Source organism: Gobius niger (genome assembly GCF_951799975.1).
Source record: "Gobius niger genome assembly, chromosome: 21".
NCBI lineage: Eukaryota > Metazoa > Chordata > Actinopteri > Gobiiformes > Gobiidae > Gobius > Gobius niger.
Window position 1 is genome coordinate 25,185,662 of NC_136872.1, and position 21,231 is coordinate 25,206,892.

A 21,231-nucleotide genomic window follows, 5' to 3' on the forward strand; every position below is an offset into this window, starting at 1 on the left:
TTTTGTTGCTGTTTTGTTGCTGTTTTGTTGCTCGTCTGATGCTTTTTTTGCTGTTTTCATCGTCATTCACGTCTCTTTTCTGTCTCTTTTTTGTCACTTTTTTCAATAGGCTTTTAGATTTGGGTAAAGTCGACCGGGTTAAGGTTAACCTCTTACCGCCTAAACCGAATGCTGTCCTCTTTGGCTATAGGCCTGTGTAGCACCTCATTTGAAAGCTAAGACCCACAAAACTGACCTTTTTCCTCGTGTCGTTGCTGTGTGTCACCTGTAGGAGCCATACAGAGGTTTTGGTGGTTTCCCCTATGAATGAATGGCGCGTGGGTGGATATGTGCACGCGCTCAGTGTCACGTGCTTCTGCACCACGGTGATTGGTGGCACCGTGGGAGTGGTTTACTAAGTGCGCGCGCTCACCTGGGCTGTGTGTTTGTGCTGGGCCTGCATCATGGCGGTGGGGTGAGCTTGGGGAGAAACTTTCTGTTGACCGCATCGCATCGCATCGTATTGTATTTTCACATCAAAAGAAAGAGTTGTCTTATTGAGGTTTGGCATTTCAATTCAACATCGTCATAAGTAAGTGCCTGTTTTACTGCTTCGACACAAATAAACCCTCGTAAGCTGTGCAATTGTTCTGACTGCGCGTCATCAGTGTTCCAACCCCCTTGCCTTAGCCTACCGTGGCGTTTTGGATACGTTTGGAGTCATACGCCACAACATTTTGTCAACAGAAAACTCAATTGTTGAAGCGCAGTATCAACGTAGTGTCGGACAACTCTGGATGTTTACGATCGCTATCAAAGTTGTGAACGATAGACGTGAACGCGCATGGATTCTATGCAGTGCCCATTCATTCACAAATCTGCTGCTACGCTGCACACGCTGTCCCACAGTCGCTTCGGCTACAAGCCGCGCTATGTTTTCGTAAACATTTTGGATTGTTTGTCAATGTGCTATTCCCCCTTTGAACGCTGCGGTGCCTTTACAAAAGGTGAAGGGCTGTTTGTTATTGGGACTTTAGCATCCACCGCTACGCACAGTAAGCGAGGGTGGAGCTTAAGCCTCGTGAATGGTTGGGGTGAAGAATAACTCATTGTACCTTGATAAAGCAAAAATAAATAAGAAGAAAAAGAAGGAGAAGGAAATAAAGCGCCGTGTTCTGTGTGTACTGCAGATTTTTGTGATTTCTGGATTTTTTGTGAAAGAAATATGTCAGATCAAGACGAGTCAAATGAAAATGAAACTATTCAGAAGAGACAAAGAACGCTTACGTTTAAAGCTTTTGAACAGAAACTGGAAAAGCTTCAAAATGAAAGAAAAGCAAAAGTAAAACAGATAAAAATAGCAATGAAAGAAATAACAGAGCTGATGAAAAGTGCTGAGAATGCTGAACAAGTCCGCTCATGTATTGAAAATATGTCCAGTCTGTTTAATGAAGCAAGCCAACTGCATGATGTGGTCATTCCTATGGTGCCGTCTGATGAACAAGAAAAACAGAACGCATGGTTTGACCACGTTGAAGAGCATAAATCTACTTGTGTGGAAGAGGCAAATAAATGGCTCTTGGAACTGCCTACAGTCACTGATGCACAACAGATTCCACCAGAGGGCGCTGTCGACCAAGAATGCCTCCCACATGCAGATCCTGTTTCCAATGACGATACAACAAGCATTTTGAAAACTGTTATGAATCTGAAAAGTACTGCAGTGGATATCGGACCAATCGACAGTATTTCTAATGCATCTAATGGAAAAACAAGCAAGCGCAGTACTGTCGTGAGCAAGTCTGTTTCAAGTACCTCTTCAGCCCGAATAAGAGCAGAAGCAGAAACCGCTGCTCTTATGGCACGTCAAAAACTGTTGAAAGAAAAACATGCTATGCAAGAGCAACAGGAGCAATTAAGGAGGAAAATGGAGGAACAGCAAGACCAGCTACGGAGAAACATGGAGGCGATGGACTTGGACATGGAACTCGCGGCTTCTTTGGCTAAAGTGAATGTGCTAAAGGCTTCTGAAGGTTCTCGTGTGTCAGCTAAATCTGATGGGATGAACTCTTATTTACAAAAGAGTAAAAATACACACTTAAACGTGGATGCTCCTACATTTGTGCCTGCATACAGCACACAGCCATCGCAAACAGAGGTCACGAAGAACATGATTCCAGCGGGCAATGTATCAGTGAAGCCCAAAGCAAGTTACCAAACTGAGGTCCGTTCTACTCTGACTGGGGCCGGCCTGCCAGCATTAACATCAGTTGCACTCCATCAATCCGTTCCTCCAATCCAGCTTGACCAAATCTCATCTACAACCAAGCACACTTCCGATCAGCGTTTGATTACAGTGCTGGAGAAGCAGAATGACATTACAGCTCTACTAGTAGAACAACAGTCGCTTTAACTGTTACCCAAACGAGACCTGCAAGTATTTGACGGTGATCCTCTTCGGTATCGAGCCTTCATAAGAGCCTTTGAACACATCATTGAAGACCGAACTCCCAGCCACAAAGACTGTTTGTACTACCTCGAGCAGTATACTAGAGGCCAGTCTCAGGATTTAGTCCGAAGCTGTCAACACCTGCCACCTGCTCATGGGTACATCAAGGCGAAGGCTCTGCTACAAGAGCATTTTGGAGATCCATTCAAAGTAGCCTCCGCCTATATGGACAAGGTACTGTTGTGGCCTTTGATAAAGGGAGAAGACCTTAAGGCTTTGCAGGCCTACAGTCTACTGCTGCGTGAGTGCTGCAACTGTATGGGAGACTCTGTGGGTGACCTGAACGTGCCCACCAACATGCAAACAATCGTAAAAAAGCTTCCTTACAAGCTGCGTGATCGGTGGAGATGTGTGGCCTGCGATCTGCAAGAAAGGTTTAATCGCAGAGCAACATTCTACGACATTGTGGAGTTTATCGAGAGGCAAGTTAAGATTGCAAGTGACCCTATCTTTGGAGATATACAATACTCACCTGGAACTGGAAGAAAAGAGTCAAAACCTGGATCTTTCCGGACAAGTACAAAACCTCGAGGCAGTAGTTTTTCCACCAATGTAGCACCTGCTGGGAAGAAAATGGAGCCTGTAAACAAAAGAGAAGAGAACTTACCTGAAAGGTCGTACCTGTTCTGTGGAGCTGGACATTCTTTGGATGTTTGCCTTCTGTTGGATAAAAGGACTCAAGATGAAAAAATGTCTTTTTTGAAGGAAAACAAAATGTGTTTCGGTTGTTTGTGCATTGGGCACAGAAGCAGAGATTGCAAAAGGCGTCTCACGTGCAGAGTATGCAACCTGAAGCATCCTACGTTGTTGCATATCCACTCCAAAACAAGGCAAATAAGTTCTACTCAGGCTAATGGTGGTTCAGAAAGTGCCAGAGAAGGTGCTGTGGTGTCTGTTCAGTCCAGTGGATTAACTGGGGCCGGCAAGCAAGACTGTACGCTGTCAATACTGCCCGTGAAGGTGAAGTCCAAAAGGGGACAAGAGACTCTGATCACTTATGCGTTCTTGGATCCAGGGAGCACGGCCTCATTTTGCACCGAACGTCTGATGAATCGACTCAACCTCACAGGAAGGAAGCTCGGGATCCTCCTCAGAACGATGGGGCAAGAGAAAGTTGTGGACAGCTACATGTTGACAGATTTGGAAGTGGCTGGTCTGGAATCAAACAACTTTTGCGACTTGCCGGAGATCTTCACGCAAAGGAGCATGCCTGTCCACCGAGGAAATATTCCACAAAGAAAGGACCTTCAACGTTGGCCGCATCTGAGGCACATAAAAATACCAGAGGTTGAAGCAGATGTGGATCTCCTTATTGGCACTAACGTACCTCAGGCGCTGGAGCCCTGGGAGGTGGTACGTGCAGTGGACGGGGGCCCTTATGCCATCAAGACCATCCTGGGTTGGACGGAGCGAGGACCAGAGGAGATTGCCAAGTGGACAACCAGTGTGAGCCGCCTGACGTCACAGTTAATCGTATCTCAGTGGCAACATTGGATGAGCTGTGGGAGAAGCAGCTGAAAGTTGATTTCCCGGAAACTCAACAAGATGAACAATATGGATTATCAAAAGTAGATGAACGCTTCATGGAGTCAGTCTCGCATTCAGTAAAGCTGATCAATGGACACTATAGCATTGGATTGCCAGTAAAACAAAGATACCTCAAATTGCCAAACAATAAGACAGTTGCAGTTCAACGAGCGTTCAGTCTCAAAAGGCGCTTGTCTAAAGATCCGACCTTTCGCTCTGATTACGTCAAGTTCATGGCAGAGATGCTGGAGAAAGGCTACGCAGAGAGAGTTCCACCTGAGCAGTTGACTCAATGTGATGGAAGAGTGTGGTATATACCCCACCACGGTGTGTATCACCCTACAAAGAAAAAACTGCGTGTGGTCTTTGATGGTGGGACCACATACCAGGGGACCTACATGAAATCGCAACCATTACAGCTATCTGGATTATTCAAGAAGGCTGATGTTCATGCTCGTCGTCGCTGGAAGCAAGTGCAGTACATGTCTAACCTGTTTTGGAAGCGTTGGTTGAAGGAATATCTTCCAGGATTGCAAGAGCCAAAAATGGAATCGTGCTCAAAGGAACTTCGTGCCTGGAGATGTCGTCATGCTCGTGGATGAAATGACACCGCGCAATTCATGGATTACAGCAAGAGTTTTGGACACCGTTTCGGACAAAAATGGACTAGTGCGAACAGTGAGGATTAAAACGAAATCGAGCACTTTGGACCGTCCGATTACCAAAGTCTGCCTTCTGCAGGAAGCGGATGAGCAGTGAAGATCGTGTGGATTATAACTCTGAACTTTTTCGATATGGATTACATGAATGAACTATGGACTATGACTTCTACACATAGACTCTAAAGGACTCAGTTATGTTTCACTTTTTGCCCTTGGTTATGGTTCTGTCTCCTACTCCTGTTAATGGTGGTGGATAATTATTACCATACAATAATTAGGGGCCGGAATGTAGGAGCCATACAGAGGTTTTGGTGGTTTCCCCTATGAATGAATGGCGCGTGGGTGGATATGTGCACGCGCTTAGTGTCACAGTGTGATTGGTGGCACCGTGGGAGTGGTTTACTTAGTGCGCGCGCTCACCTGGGCTGTGTGTTTGTGCTGGGCCTGCATCATGGCGGTGGGGTGAGCTTGGGGAGAAACTTTCTGTTGACCGTATTGTATTTTCACATCAAAAGAAAGAGTTGCACTGTCTTATTGAGGTTTGGCATTTCAATTCAACATCGTCATAAGTAAGTGCCTGTTTTACTGCTTCGACACAAATAAACCCTCGTAAGCTGTGCAATTGTTCTGACTGCGCGTCATCAGTGTTCCAACCCCCTTGCCTTAGCCTGCCGTGGCGTTTTGGATACGTTTGGAGTCATACGCCACAACATCACCTTTTGTATGATTTTTTTTTTATTTGTTCAATTTATTTATTTATTTTTTTAGTCACTTGTGGGTTGAATTTTTGTCACATTTTTGTTAAATTTTTGTCATTTTTTTGTTGAATTTTGTCACATTTTTGTTGAATTTTTGTCACATTTTTGTTGAATTTTTGTCACATTTTTGTCACTTTTTTGTTGAGTTTTTGTCACTGTTTTGTTGCGTTTACATCCTTGTTTTCTTCTCATTTTTTGTGGCTGTTTTGGTGTTTTTTTCCCCAAGAAGCTTTCTGATTACGGTAAAGCCAAACTGGATGAAATGGGATCCGTTCAGGTTAAACTAAACTAAGATACAAAACTTTATGACTCTCATGAACTTTATGGTTAAATCTGCTACAATATTCTACAATGTAGGTCAGAGACAGATCTTTTATGACTTGTAACAAATTACAAGAGATGTCAATGTTTAGACTAATATTTAAAATCTGCCTTTGTCTGACATTTAACTTAATGACACAGTTAAGAAGTGTTTCATTGTTGTTGAAATAGAAGAAACTGAACAACATTTAAACAATACGTATATTTCACATCAGCACAAACACTGGCTTCATTCTCGGCTCATCTAGAGGGACAAATAAAACTTAAATGACACTGAAGAAGAAAAAGCGAGTGAGTAACTTCCCCCACTCTCCCCGACCTGCCCCGTCCACAGGATCAGCTTTAATCTGTTACAGAGAATCAAACAGAGACACTTCCTCACAGGCCTCACATTCATTCTATTGTTTGATTTTCTGACCAGTCGGTGACAAGAACCGCTCACTGAGAGTTTATTCTTCAAATGTCAAACTCTGACTCTTTATCAGGATCAAGTCTTATCACTCATGACTTTATACAGTTGTTTGTTGCAGGTTGATTCCTGCTCGCGTTGGCCCTCCCTGGTTTAGAACTGGACCTTTGCTCTGAGTCACATGACTCTAAAGACGAGGAAGAGCCTCAGTCTGTTTCCTCCGTCTGCACCTCAGGACTCTCTGGTAAAAACTCTTCATTTCTTTGTATAAACTCTGGATCATGGGCTGATTTCTGAGGTTGAATCCGTTTAAACTTGTTTCTCTGAACTTGACTGAAGCCAATGTAATAAAAGTGTGGATCAAACACAGCAGCTGCTCACAGAGCTGTTCTAAAGTCTGAGCCGATCCAAAAGGACAGGTGAGGTACAGCAGTGAACAGGTGAATGGGCTGTTAGTGACTTTGTGTTTCCTGTCTTTGCCTTCCTCAACTGGAACACTTTTATGAACGAGCTCCTCCGCTGCTCCTACAATAGGTTTGAGCCAAAAGAAGCCTGTGTCCACCACAGGGCAAAGCTCCAGTTATTTAGGGGAATAAAAATGTCAGGCCAAAGAAAAGAGAAAATGTTTTTAAATGTTCACCAATACAAATGTTTCTGTCGTCTGTGATCACGGTGACCCTTTCATCAAAATGTCGTCCCTGAAATACTTAGCCCTGAGTTTGAAATGTTCCAGTGTTAGAGGTTCTTTAGGCTGAAGGAGACAGGAGTTGAACTGAAGACTGTGAGAAACTGTGCAGTGAAAGGAAGGACAGACTGAGGAGCAGCTTTAGGACCATGTTAAAGGAGATGATTACACACACAACATGATTGAACACTGGAAACATTGCAATATTCACATCGTTTTGATATTTATGTCCCAAATGTGTTTCAGAAATGGCCTCTCGGAGCCCGAGCCGCTCTGAGGAGCAGTTCCTGTGCTCCATCTGTCTGGAGGTGTTCTCTGAGCCCGTCTCCACTCCATGTGGACACAACTTCTGCAAACGCTGCATCTCTCAGGCCTGGGACTCCATTGAGAGCTGCTTCTGCCCCCTGTGTAAAGAGGTCTTCTCCACCAGACCACAGCTCAAGACCAACACCTTACTCTCTGAGATGGTCTCACAGCTCAAACTGGAGAAGAGGAGCAGCTCTATGGAGTACATGCTCTTCTTCAGTGAAGTCCAGTGTGACGTCTGCTCTGAGCCCAAACTGAAGGCAGTGAAGTCCTGCCTGGTCTGTCTGTCCTCGTTCTGTGAGAGCCACCTCCAGCCTCATCTGAGCGCGCCCAGACTGAAGAGACACCAGCTGATGGAGCCTGTGGACGACCTGGAGGACAGGATCTGTCCCACACACCAGCGCCCCCTAGAGCTGTTCTGCAGCACTGATCAGAGCGGCGTTTGTTCCATGTGTGTAATTCGGGAGCACAAGAACCATGAGGTATTATCTCTGGAGGAGGCGTTTGAGCAGGAGAAGGTCTCTCTGCAGCAGACTGTGGCTGAGAACCAGCGTCTGGTGGAGCAGAGGAGGCTGAAGGTCCAGGAGATCACAGCTGCCCTGGAGCTCAGTGAGAGAGAGGCTCAGAGAGAGACACAGCAGATGGTGAAGGTCTTCAGTGACATCATGGAGTCTGTGCAGAGATGTTTGGACCATCACACCAAAGTCCTGGAACAAAGTCTTTCTAAACATAAGGAGCGCGCTCAGGCCTTGATCCAACAGCTGCAGCAGGAGATGTGTGAGCTGGAGAAGAGCAGCACTGAGGCCCAGCAGCTCTCACTCTCTACAGACCCCCTCCACTTTCTACAGCGCTGCCCTGCACTGCCCCCTGCTGGCCTGAAGGACTGGAGCAGCGTGAGCTTTGAGCCGCAGACGTGTGAGGGCAGTGCGGCCCGAGCTCTGTCTGAGCTGGAGACAAGTCTCTCACAGAAGATCAACAAAGTCTTTAAAGAAGAGCTGAGGAGAGTTCAGACGTTTGCTGTGGACGTCACTCTGGACCCAGACTCTGCTGCTCCATGGCTGGTTCTGTCTGAAGATCTCAAACAGGTTCATGACACTGATGTGAGGAAGAAGCTCCCAAACTCTCCTCAGAGGTTTGATAAATGTGCTATTGTTTTAGGAAAACAGAGTTTCTCTTCAGGCAGGTTCTACTTTGAGGTTCAGGTCAAAGGGAAAACTGAGTGGGATTTAGGCGTCGCCCAAGAGTCCGTCAACAGGAAGGGAACAATCAATCTGAGCCCAAAGGACGGATTCTGGACCATTTGGTTGAGAGACAAAGATAAATACAGCGCCAATGCTGGTCCTCCTGTCCTCCTGTCTCCACTGAGGCCTCCTCAGAAGGTCGGGGTGTTTGTGGACTATGGAGCAGGTCTGGTCTCCTTTTATGACGTAGATTCTGCAGATCTCCTCTACTCCTTCACTGGCTGCTGCTTCAGGGAGAAACTCTTTCCTTATTTTGGACCCTGTAACAATTTTGGAGGAACAAACGCTGCTCCTCTGATCATCTCAGCTGTGGACACAGAGTCTCCAGTTTGTGAAGGTCTTAAATGAAACACTTGTATCTGAACAGCAGCTCCAACAGTGACTCAGGCTTTGTTTGTGTGTTGGTTTGTGTCTCTGCTGCAGGACAGACAATAAGGATCTTCTTGTGTGTAAAAAGTGTGAATAAGGAAAGAGCCGGTGTTTCCTGAGTTCATATGAGACGTTAGAATAAAGGGCTCTGTACAAAGTCTTCACTTTACATTCTCTGCTTTTGCTTCACGTGTCACAGAACTCACCCTAAAGATCCTACTCTACATGTTTTAGTGCATTTGGGATTTCTTTAAATAAACTCCTTATTAATGGAATATTCTGTCAAAATGTCAATGATTGTGTTTGGGACAAAAAAGATCAATAAACTCTTGGAAAATGTGTTTTTTTTGTTGTGATTTTGTGGAGAGGACAGAGCTCATGAACCAACACATTTATCAAAGATCTAAAAACAAACAAACAGAGAATATTATCCACTATTTACGACCACCCATGTGATATAAAAACTCAGAGTTCATCAGGTCTGAGTCTTTAAAAGCTCCTGATGGAGGAGTCTGGTCGAGCAGAGGCGGAGCTTCACCATCAGGCAGGGCAGGCAGCTGCTTGTGCCCCCCCAACAGTCAAGGGCCCCCATGGACTGACCTTTCATTTATAAACTTGCATTAACCTCTTACCCCCCGCCAAAACCAAATCCATTCTCTCCTCTTTGCCTCTGTCGACACTTTTTATTTCCCTCATGTGTTTTTGTCACTTTTTTATTACTTTTTTGCCGGATTTTTTTCTCTTTTTTTGTTGGATTTTTGTCTTTTTTTTGCTGGATTTTTGTCTTTTTTTTGCTGGATTTTTGTCTTTTTTGCTGGATTTTTGACATTTTTTCTGCTGGATTTTTGACAAACCCCATGAGCTGCCACCTTAACGTGGTGGGGTTGTTTGAGTACCTGAATGATCCGAGGAGCTATGTTGTCCGGGGCTTTATTCCCCTGGTAGGGTCTCCCATGGCAAACAGGTCCGAGGTAACGGGTCAGACGCAGAGCAGCTCACAAAACCCATATGGACGTACAACAATCAAGGACCGTGACGTTGCCCGGCATGGCGCAGCCGAGACTTGGGGCCCGAACGCGAGCGTCTGGTGGCCGGGTCTCTGCCCACGGGGCCCGGCCGGGCACAGCCCGAAGGGACGACGTGGGCCCGCCCTCCGGTGGACTCACCACCCGCAGAGGGATCCGTAGGGGTCGGGTGCGGAGAGGACTGGGTGGCAGTCAGAGGCAGGTGCCTCGACGACCTGGTCCACATGCACAGCTTCTGGCGTTCGGGACTTGGAACGTCACCTCGCTGGGGGGAAGGAGCCTGAGCTTGTGCGGGAGGTTGAGACATACCGGCTAGATATAGTCGGGCTCACCTCCACGTACAGCTTGGGTTCCGGATCCCAACTCCTGGAGAGAGGCTGGACTCTCCATGTTTCTGGAGTTGCCTGCGGGGAGAGGCGGCGGGCTGGGGTGGGTTTGCTCATATCCCCCCAGCTCAGCCGTTACATGTTGGAGTTCACCCCGGTGGACGAGAGGGTCGCGTCCCTACGCCTTCGGGTTGGGAACAGGTCTCTCACCGTTGTTTCGGCCTACGGGCCCAACATCGGTGCAGAGTACCCGGCCTTCTTGGAGTCCCTGGGAGGGGTACTTGATGGTGCTCCGACTGGGGACTCCATTGTTCTACTGGGGGACTTCAATGCCCACGTGGGTAACGACAGTGAGACCTGGGAGGGAGTGATTGGGAGGAACGGCCTCCCCGATCTGAACCCGAGTGGTGTTCTGTTATTGGACTTCTGTGCTAGTCACGGTTTGTCCATAACGAACACCATGTTCGAGCACAAGGGTGTCCATAAGTGCACGTGGCACCAGGACACCCTAGGCAGGAGGTCGATGATCGACTTTGTAGTTGTGTCATCTGACCTCCGGCCGCGTGTCTCGGACACTCGGGTGAAGAGAGGGGCGGAGCTGTCAACCGATCACCACCTGGTGGTGAGCTGGATCCGCTGGCTGGGGAGGAAGCCGGTCAGACCTGGCAGGCCCAAACGTGTTGTGAGGGTCTGCTGGGAACGACTGGCGGATCCCTCTGTCAGTGGGGTCTTCAACTCCCACCTCCGGAAGAGCTTCACCCAGATTCCGGGGGAGGCGGGGGACATGGAGTCCGAGTGGACCATGTTCTCCTCCTCCATTGTTGATGCGGCTGCTCGTAGTTGTGGCCGTTAGGTCTCTGGTGCCTGTCGCGGCGGCAATCCCCGAACCCGGTGGTGGCGCCCGGAAGTAAGGGATGCCGTCAAGCTGAAGAAGGAGTCCTACCTGGCCTTGTTGGCTTGTGGGACACCTGAGGCAGCTGAGAGGTACCGGCAGGCCAAGCGTACTGCAGCTCGTGCGGTCGCGGAGGCTAAAACTCGGGTCTGGGAGGAGTTCGGAGAAGCCATGGAGGAAGACTATCGGTCGGCCTCGAAGAGATTCTGGCAAACCGTCCGTCGCCTCAGAAGGGGGAAGCAGTGCTTCACCAACACTGTTTACAGTGCGGGTGGGGGGCTGCTGACCTAACTGGGGATGTCGTCGGGCGGTGGAAGGAGTACTTCGAGGACCTCCTCAATCCCGTCGTCACGTCTTCCAATGAGGAAGCAGAGGCTGGGGACTCGGGGGTGGGCTCGCCCATCACCGGGGCTGAAGTCACCGAGGTGGTGAGAAAGCTCCTCGGTGGCTCCGAGGGTGGATGAGATTCGCCCTGAGTACCTTAAGTCTCTGGATGTTGTAGGACTGTCTTGGCTGACACGTCTCTGCAACATCGCGTGGCGGTCGGGGACAGTGCCCCTGGATTGGCAGACCGGGGTGGTGGTCCCTCTCTTTAAGAAGGGGGATCGGAGGGTGTGTTCCAATTACAGAGGGATCACCCTCCTTAGCCTCCCCGGTAAGGTCTACTCCAGGGTGCTGGAGAGGAGGATCCGGCCGATAGTTGAACCTCGGATCCAGGAGGAACAATGCGGTTTTCGTCCTGGTCGTGGCACACTGGACCAGCTCTATACCCTCCGTCGGGTGCTTGAGGGTTCGTGGGAGTTCGCCCAACCAGTCCACATGTGTTTTGTGGATTTGGAGAAAGCGTTCGACCGCGTCCCTCGTGGTGCCCTGTGGGGGGTGCTCCGGGAGTATGGGGTCCGGGGCCCTCTGCTTAGGGCTGTCCGTTCCCTGTATGAGCAGCAGGAGCTTGGTTCGCATTGCCGGCAGTAAGTCAGACCTGTTCCCGGTGCGTGTTGGTCTCCGCCAGGGCTGCCCTTTGTCACCAGTTCTGTTCATTACTTTTATGGACAGAATTTCTAGGCGCAGCCAGGGGCCGGAGGGTGTCCGGTTTGGGAGCCTCAGGGTCTCATCTCTGCTGTTTGCAGATGATGTTGTTCTGTTGGCTTCAACAAATCAGGACCTTCAGCTGCTCTGGGGCGGTTTGCAGCCGAGTGTGTAGCGGCCGGGATGAGGATCAGCACCTCCAAATCTGAGGCCATGGTTCTCCACCGGAAAAAGGTGGCTTCCCCTCTACAGGTCGGTGGGGAGTCCTTACCTCAAGTGGAGGAGTTCAAGTATCTCGGGGTCTTGTTCTCAGTGAGGGACGGATGGAGCGTGAGATGGACAGACGGATCGGAGCGGCGTCAGCAGTGATGCGGTCGCTGTATCGGTCTGTCGTGGTGAAGAGGGAGCTGAGTCGGGGCAAAGCTCTCGATTTACCGATCGATCTACGTTCCCGCCCTCACCTATGGTCATGAGATTTGGGTAATGACCGAAAGGACAAGATCGCGAATACAAGCGGCTGAAATGAGTTTCCTTCGCAGGGTGGCTGGGCGCACCCTCCGAGATCGGGTGAGGAGCTCAGTTACCCGGGAGGAGCTCGGAGTAGAGTCGCTGCTCCTTCACGTCGAAAGGAGCCAGCTGAGGTGGCTCGGGCATCTGTTCCGGATACCTCCTGGTCGCCTCCCGCAGGAGGTGTTCCAGGCATGTCCTAGTGGGACAAGGCCTCGTGGAAGACCCAGGACACGGTGGTGGGACTATGTCTCCGAGCTGGCCTGGTGTCACCTCGGGGTCCCCCCAGAACAGCTGGAGGAGGTGTGTGTGGACCGGGAAGTTTGGGCATCTCTGCTGAGACGCTGCCCCCGCGACCCGGCCCCGGATAAAGCGGAAGAAAATGGATGGATGGATGGATTTTTGTCTTTTTTTTGCAGGATTTTAGGTTTTTTTTGCAGGATTTTTGTCACTTTTTTGTTGAGTTTTTGTAATTTTTGTCGCTTTTTTTGATCGCTTTTTATCTTTTTTTGTTGCGTTTACATCCTAATTTTCTTCTTGTTTCTTGCCTCTGTTCTGAAGAAGCTTTTAGATTTGTAGAATTGGGAGAAAACATGTTGAGGTGGGAGTTAAGAGGTTAAACACTTCATACACGGTTTTCCTCATGACTTTGGTGCTGCAGTTACACCGTCTCTCCACCAACCACCTGTGGCGCTGTTGATCCCCCTCCTGCTGCTTTAGTGACTCATGTTCCCACATGTTTATATGTTTATAACTTATACTGAGCACAGACTTTTGACTCATGGCTCCACCACATTATATTTATCATGATTCACTCTGGAGAAAAGTTCAGATGAAAATATACAGATTTGAAAACACCGACAATTAAGGGAAAACAAGTTCTGCTTTACAAAGAATAAACTCAGTTGTTTCACCATAAATGGCTTCACAAAACCAGTAACTATGAATGTAAGAAACTTTTTTGTGTTTTCTTTCATATTCTTTGGAAAATAGTCAAAGAAATTCTGCCAGGCTGAGCAAATGTTTAAGCACAGCTGTATCTGCTCAGCTTCAAGTGTTTTCAGAACTTGGATCCTTCATCAGTTACTATCAGTTACTATCAGTTACTATCAGTTACTATCAGTTACTATCAGTTACTATCAGTTACTACCAGTTACTAACAGTTACTATCAGTTACTAACAGTTACTATCAGTTACTATCAGTTACTATCAGTTACTATCAGTTACTAACAGTTACTATCAGTTACTATCAGTTACTAACAGTTATTAACAGTTACTATCAGTTATTAACAGTTACTATCAGTTACTGTCAGTTACTATCAGTTACTATCAGTTATACACAGTTACTAACAGTTACTATCAGATACTAAAAGTTACTATCAGTTACTATCAGTTACTATCAGTTATAGACAGTTACTAACAGTTACTATCAGTTACTATCAGTTACTAACAGTTACTAACAGTTACTATCAGTTACTATCAGTTATAAACAGTTACTAACAGTTACTATCAGATACTATCAGTTACTATCAGTTATAAACAGTTACTAACAGTTACTATCAGTTACTAACAGTTACTATCAGTTACTATCAGTTATAAACAGTTACTATCAGTTACTATCAGTTATAAACAGTTACTAACAGGTACTATCAGATACTATCAGTTACTATCAGTTATAAACAGTTACTAACAGTTACTATCAGTTACTATCAGTTACTATCAGTAACTATCAGTTACTAACAGTTACTATCAGATACTATCAGTTACTAACAGTTACTATCAGTTACTATCAGTAACTATCAGTTACTAACAGTTACTATCAGATACTATCAGTTACTAACAGTTACTATCAGTTACTAACAGTTACTATCAGTTACTATCAGATACTATCAGTTACTATCAGTAACTATCAGTTACTATCAGTTATAAACAGTTACTAACAGTTACTATCAGTTACTATCAGTTAATAACACTTACTAACAGTTACTAACAGTTACTATCAGTTACTAACAGTTACTATCAGTTACTAACAGTTACTAACAGTTACTATCAGTTACTAACAGTTACTATCAGATACTATCAGTTACTATCAGATACTATCAGTTACTATCAGTTATAAACAGTTACTAACAGTTACTAACAGTTACTATCAGTTACTATCAGTTACTATCAGTTACGATCAGTTAATAACAGTTACTATCAGATACTATCAGTTACTATCAGTTACTATCAGTTACTATCAGTTACTATCAGATACTATCAGATACTATCAGTAACTATCAGTTACTAACAGTTACTATCAGCTACTATCAGCTACTAACAGTTACTAACAGTTACTAACAGTTACTATCAGTTAATAATAGTTAATAACAGTTACTAACAGTTACTATCAGTTACTATCAGTTACTATCAGTTACTAACAGTTACTAACAGTTACTAACAGTTACTATCAGTTAATAACAGTTAATAACAGTTACTAACAGTTACTATCAGTTACTATCAGTTACTATCAGTTACTAACAGTTACTATCAGTTACTAACTGTTACTATCAGTTACTAACAGTTACTATCAGATACTATCAGTTACTATCAGTTATAAACAGTTACTAACAGTTACTATCAGATACTATCAGTTACTATCAGTTACTAACAGTTACTATCAGTTACTAACAGTAACTATCAGTTACTAACTGTTACTATCAGTTACTATCAGTTAATAACAGTTACTATCAGTTACTATCAGTTACTATCAGTTACTATCAGTTACTATCAGTTACTATCAGTTACTATCAGTTAATAACAGTTACTATCAGTTACTATCAGTTACTAACAGTTACTATCAGATACTATCAGTTACTATCAGTTACTATCAGTTACTAACAGGTACTAACAGTTACTAACAGTTACTATCAGTTACTAACAGTTACTAACAGTTACTATCAGTTACTAACAGGTACTATCAGTTACTATCAGTTGTTATAGTCGACCTGACGAGAGCCTCTGCTTCACCCACAGGGGGCGCTAACCTCAGATATTTCATCAAATATATCCTTGCAAGGCAAACACAGTAAACTCATTGAACTGTCGTGATAATGTCGTTAATGGCAGTTATTTTGTGGAGGATAATCAGACTCAGTATCGCCCCCTGTCCCAGGAGACTTAAGCTGGTGCAGCCTCTAAAACCTTTACTTTTCTTCCAAATGTCGTCTTTAATCATAACCTGGAGGCTAAAACCTAACGCAGGTTCTACTGGACGTCACCGCCTTTGTGTCGCTTTAAACTCAGCCCAGGCTCCGGGCGGCACTTACGCTTTTGTTTAGTTTAGCTTCATTTTTACTTTGTGTGACTTTTGTTCTTTTAAATTCACTAAATCTTAAGTTTATTTATTGAAAGTGATGATTTTTTTTTTTTTGTAAAAACGTAGAAAAGACCAAAAACAAACTGGAGTTAGCTTAGCATTAGCCTCTCCCGTGTGCTGCAGCGTGTTAGCTTTAGCCTCTCCCGTGTGCTGCAGCGTGTTAGCGTTAGCCGTGTGCGTTGTGGTTGTTTTGAGCCCAGTCCCGGCGCCGCGCGGTCATTCCTCTGTCCTGTTGTTTTCTGTGAAGTCCTGTGGTTTTTAAAAAGTATTTTTCTACTGCACTTTGTATGTGACGCTTCGAGGCCGATGTAAATAAACGTGTTCAATAAATGTCACCGATGTCACAGAGTCCGTCATCTTTATTTTACCTTTGAACCCCTTAACTCCCACCTGAACCAAGCACGTTTTCTCCAGTTTGGCTTTACCCCAATCCAAAAGCTTCTGGAAAAAAGTGAGAAAATAGCAACAAAACTGAGACGAAAACAATGATGAAGAAGTGAGACATTGACAAAAAAGTGACGAAAAATTGACGAAAAATGAAAAAAAAATGATGACAAATTGATTAAAAAATGGATGGAAAAAATGACAAAAAATTGTTAAAAAATTTGACAAAAAATTGATAGAAAATTGATAAAAAAATGACAAAAATGTGACAAAAAATGTGACAAAAAATGACCAAAAAAATGACAAAAAATGATGAAAAAATTGTGAAAAAGTGGAAAAATGTCACAAGAAATTGACAAAAAATTGACGAAGAAGTGACAAAAATGTGATTAAAAAAATGACGAAAAATGGATGAAAGATTGATGAAAAAATGACAAAAAAGTGACAAAAATGACAAAAAAATGATTAAAAATTTGACAAAAAATTGATAGAAAATTGATGAAAAAATGACAAAAATGTTACAGGAAATGACCAAAAAAAATGACAAAAAATGATGAAAAAATTACAAAAATGTGACAAAAAATGATAAAAAATGACAAAAAAGTTACATAAATGAGTTATACATATACACACACATATATATAATACCCAACAAAAAAAAGCTGGAAAAAAAATCTGATGACGTGAGGAAAAAGATCCTCTCGGTTCAGGCGGGAGTTAAGAGGTTAAAGTCTCCATTAGCTTATTATTGCTGCCAATCCCAAGATGCTTAGCGCTATGACATCTCGGGGGCGTGGCCTAGCCGTTCACCTGGATCATGTGGTCGCCCGTCTTGTCCATCAGAGCCAGCAGAGCCAGCTCTTTGGCGCAGGACGTCATGTAGTCGTTCTCCAGGCACAGAGCGCCGGCCCCTGGGCTCGAGTCCTGCTCCACATCCTGGTCTGAAGACGGCTCCGGGTCCGAGTCTCCGTCTGAAAACAGCAGCGTCGCTGGATTATGGGAGTCAGAATACGTGTCTTTAGTGGAGAACCCGGAGGGAACCTGACAGACACGGGGAGAACATGCAAACTCCACACAGAAAAGCCTCGTCCAGGTGGTTTTTTCTCACTTTTTTGTCACATGTTCATCATTTTTTTCTCTATTTTTTTTTCTCTATTTTTTTGTCATTTTTTTGTGACATTTTTTCGTAATTTTTTTGTCACTTTCTGTCATTTTCTTGTCCTTTTTTGTCAATTTTTTTGTCATTTTTTGTCAAATTTTTGTCACATCTTCATTGTTTTCGTCTCAGTTCTGTCGCTATTTTCTCACCTTTTTTCCAGAAGCTTTTGGATTTGGGTAAAACCAAACTGGAGAATGTGTTGAACCAGATTTATAACAATGTAATGGAGGAAAATGTCACTTCCTCAGTTTAACTCTCTGACAGCTCTAGTTTTTATTCTTATTACACCACTGACTTTACAGAGTTGTTTGTTACAGGTTGATTCCTGCCTGACACTCCCTGGTTTAGAACTGGCCTGTCCTGATTCTTGCTCTGAGTCACATGACTCTAAAGAACAGGAAGTCACATTTCAGAGTCTGTTTCCTCCGTCTGCACCTCAGGACTCTCTGGTAAGAACTCTTGTACATTTCTTTGTATAAACTCTGGATCATGGGCTGATTTCTGAGGTTGAATCCGTTTAAACTTGTTTCTCTGAACTTGACTGAAGCCAATGTAATAAAAGTGTGGATCAAACACAGCAGCTGCTCACAGAGCTGTTCTAAAGTCTGAGCCGATCCAAAAGGACAGGTGAGCTACAGCAGTGAACAGGTGAATGGGCTGTTAGTGACTTTGTGTTTCCTGTCTTTGCCTTCCTCAACTGTAACACTTTGATGAACGAGCTCCTCCGCTGCTCCTACAATAGGTTTGTGCCAAAAGAAGCCTGTGTCCACCACAGGGCAAAGCTCCAGTTATTTAGGGGAATAAAAATGTCAGGCCAAAGAAAAGAGAAAATGTTTTTAAATGTTCACCAATACAAATGTTTCTGTCGTCTGTGATCACGGTGACCCTTTCATCAAAATGTCTTCCCTGAAATACTTAGCCCTGAGTTTGAAATGTTCCAGTGTTAGAGGTTCTTTAGGCTGAAGCAGTGGTGTAGTCTTCATTTTTCTAGTGGGTATACTGTGTTTTTCTCATGCACTGGACCCTTCACATGCACGCGTACCTACACCCCCCCCCCCCCCATATAACCACAACATAAAAGCACATAGGCATTTAAAACGTTGCATTTATTACAATTCAAAGCAAACAAACCATTTAATGCCAATGCCAAGAAAGTGCTTTAACTCTGCCAAATGTGGCAGATAATAATTCATAAAATTAGACACTCTGTTTTAAAGACTGTATATTATAAAGACAACATGGTGTAATTGAAACCGTATTAAAGTGTGCAAAAAAAAAACAGAACACAGCACAGGGTGTAACACAGTATGTTATAAAACCTTTGAGGCAAATCAGTGGATGCTTACAGAATGTTCCAAATGTGTTTGTACTCGATTTTTTTGTGTGTCTTAGGCCTTCTTGCTTGTGTGGCAGAGTGATGCTCTCTCAACCAGGTTGTAACATACTTCCTTGGTTTAAAAAGGCTGACAGGAGGCCCATTGATGCTTATGAACATCAGGTTGCTAACATTGGATAACAAAAGTGAAGATCTTTTGTCTGTGCACACATTGTTCATAACACTAAACCCCCTTTCACATTCAGCTGTACTACAAGGGATGGTCTCCATACATCTCATGAGTGGTTTCAGATCTTCAGGCTCCCTGTTAGAGTTCTCAAGATAATCTCGCATACCATTTATAGCTTGATCTTCACAAATGTTGAATCGCTTGCAAAGGCGTTTCACTTGTGACTCTCCATAGCGTACAGGAGGGGTTGGGGGCCAGTTTTTAGTGTCCAGAATGTCGAGATCCTGAAGCATTTCATCTTGGAATGAAAGACGCTTCTCCAAATTATTTATCAAACTTTGAAGAAACTGTTTGGCATTAATTGGTCTGAGCTTGCCATTTGTCTCAATAGGAACCGATCCAAAGTGGTCTGAAGCTTGTGCCCTCATTGCTTCCACTGATTTCTCTCCTGGGGAGTCTTTGAATGAAGTCAATACTCTGATGGTCCGCTTTATGAGGTGTTCTGCCCTCATAAGTGTAACTGAATGAGCCTGGAGTTGTTCAGATAAATTGGCAAGTTCAGATAGAGCATCATACATTAATGCAAGGTCACTGATAAACTCTTTACTTCGCAAGCGTATTCCAAGACCTCTGTAGGTCTGCCTCTCTTTAGGATTTCTTGTTTGGTCTCCTGCAGCACTTTCAAAATGTTTGTTGAGGGCCTCATATGATCTCCAGACAGCCTTTACTGCACGAAAACTACTTGCCACCCATCTGGTATTTAAAACTCTGCCTATTTTCTGCAGTTGTGATCCAACTTCCTGAGCTGCTTCCAAAAGCTCCCGTGCATTTTTTGTTGACTGACTGTATAAGTTGTGAATCTTCTCCATGAATGACTTAAAATGATTAACTGACACAACCTCATCAACAGCATCAGATACAGCTAGCTCTAAACGATGATTCATGCAATGCCATGTAAAAAGCTTTGGGTATCTTTTAGTCAGGCGAGTCGCTACACCAGAGATCTTGCCAAGCATTACACTGGCTCCATCAGAAACAAATGCAATCCAGTTCTTTTGAAGCCATTCATCCTTGAACCCTGCATTGTTTAAACAGGTCAATAAAGCATTCTCAATGCTCTCAGCTCCTTGACTCTCCAGTTCCACTAGCTCCAAAAACATGAACTCAGGAGTAAATCCATTCACACAAGCTTTTATATTCACAATCATTGCAGATTTGTGGCTTACTGAAGTTGCCTCATCAATGAGAACGGCCAATTTGTCCGAGGAGGCAATGATACTTTGGACAATTTTTGTCTGCATTTCTTTTGCCACATGTTCCACAATTTTTGTGCAACTGTACCTTGAGTGAAGATTTGTGCCCATGTTGACTCCATTTCTTTCCTGAAGTTCAATCAAGTCATCGTGATCAGCAAATGGTCTATTCATTTTTGCAACACAATATGCTGTTCTAAATACATAATCGGTTTCAGCAAGCACAGTTTCTGATGCAGTTCTCATCAGGTTGCCAATCATGTCCCTCCCACTCTTTTCTCTGAGATCCAGAGCAATTTGATGAGCCTTGGATGTCTCATGTCGCCTGATCTTGTTCCTGAGGATGGCCAAGGAGGTTTCCCTGTTTTCATTCAATGACTGGATCTTGAATGAAACCCACTCCTCTGATATGGCCACTCGTTTTTCTGTCAAGACACCAGTTGTTTTGACGGCCCTGCACACTCCACAACCTGAAAGTACATTAAAACATGGTTAAAATGCGCTAACGTTATTTTTGTCAAAGTAACACTGCACTATCTGCACCTTTAACGCTACAACTTAAATACCAAATTTTAAGAAGCTATTCTTAAAATTGCTCTTAACAGCTATATTAATTCTCACAAAAATATGCTACACTTTTATTAACACATCTGACAGGATTCATTGTTCGGCAGTTTTGCATGTTGACTGGTATTAACCTAACTTCCTGTCCTTCCATTCTAACCAGGGATGCCTGTTTTTAAATTCCCTAGCCTGACTTTCGGTCCACAGGGCTGGCCAGGAATTCACGTCTATAAAAAAAGAAATAATATAGAAACTGTAGCAAAAGCATTTCTAATTGTATTATATCCACATCCACGCACACGGCTATATTGGCTATATCAACATTACACGCAATTTACGAGTTAGCTTGATTGACAGCTAGATGCAAAACCAGCTAGCGGTGCATTGGAAGACTACTTACCAGAAACGCTATCGCCGTCAGGCTCATCTTCTTTCCTAGAACCTTCATCGAGAGCCTCCGAGGCCG

The 21,231-nt window shown here is 44.4% G+C and overlaps 1 protein-coding gene across 1 annotated transcript; it reads left to right on the forward strand.

The window, feature by feature from the left end:
• Positions 1 to 3,586: 3,586 nt before the first annotated feature.
• LOC306981063 (E3 ubiquitin-protein ligase TRIM21-like) lies at positions 3,587 to 8,745 on the forward strand (the record flags this gene model as incomplete). Its single annotated transcript, XM_079580611.1, has 3 exons — positions 3,587 to 3,932; positions 7,097 to 7,734; positions 7,837 to 8,745. The coding sequence occupies 3 exons, from the start codon at positions 3,587 to 3,589 to the stop codon at positions 8,743 to 8,745; spliced, it is 1,893 nt and encodes a 630-aa protein (XP_079436737.1).
• Between the last annotated feature and the right edge of the window lie 12,486 nt (positions 8,746 to 21,231).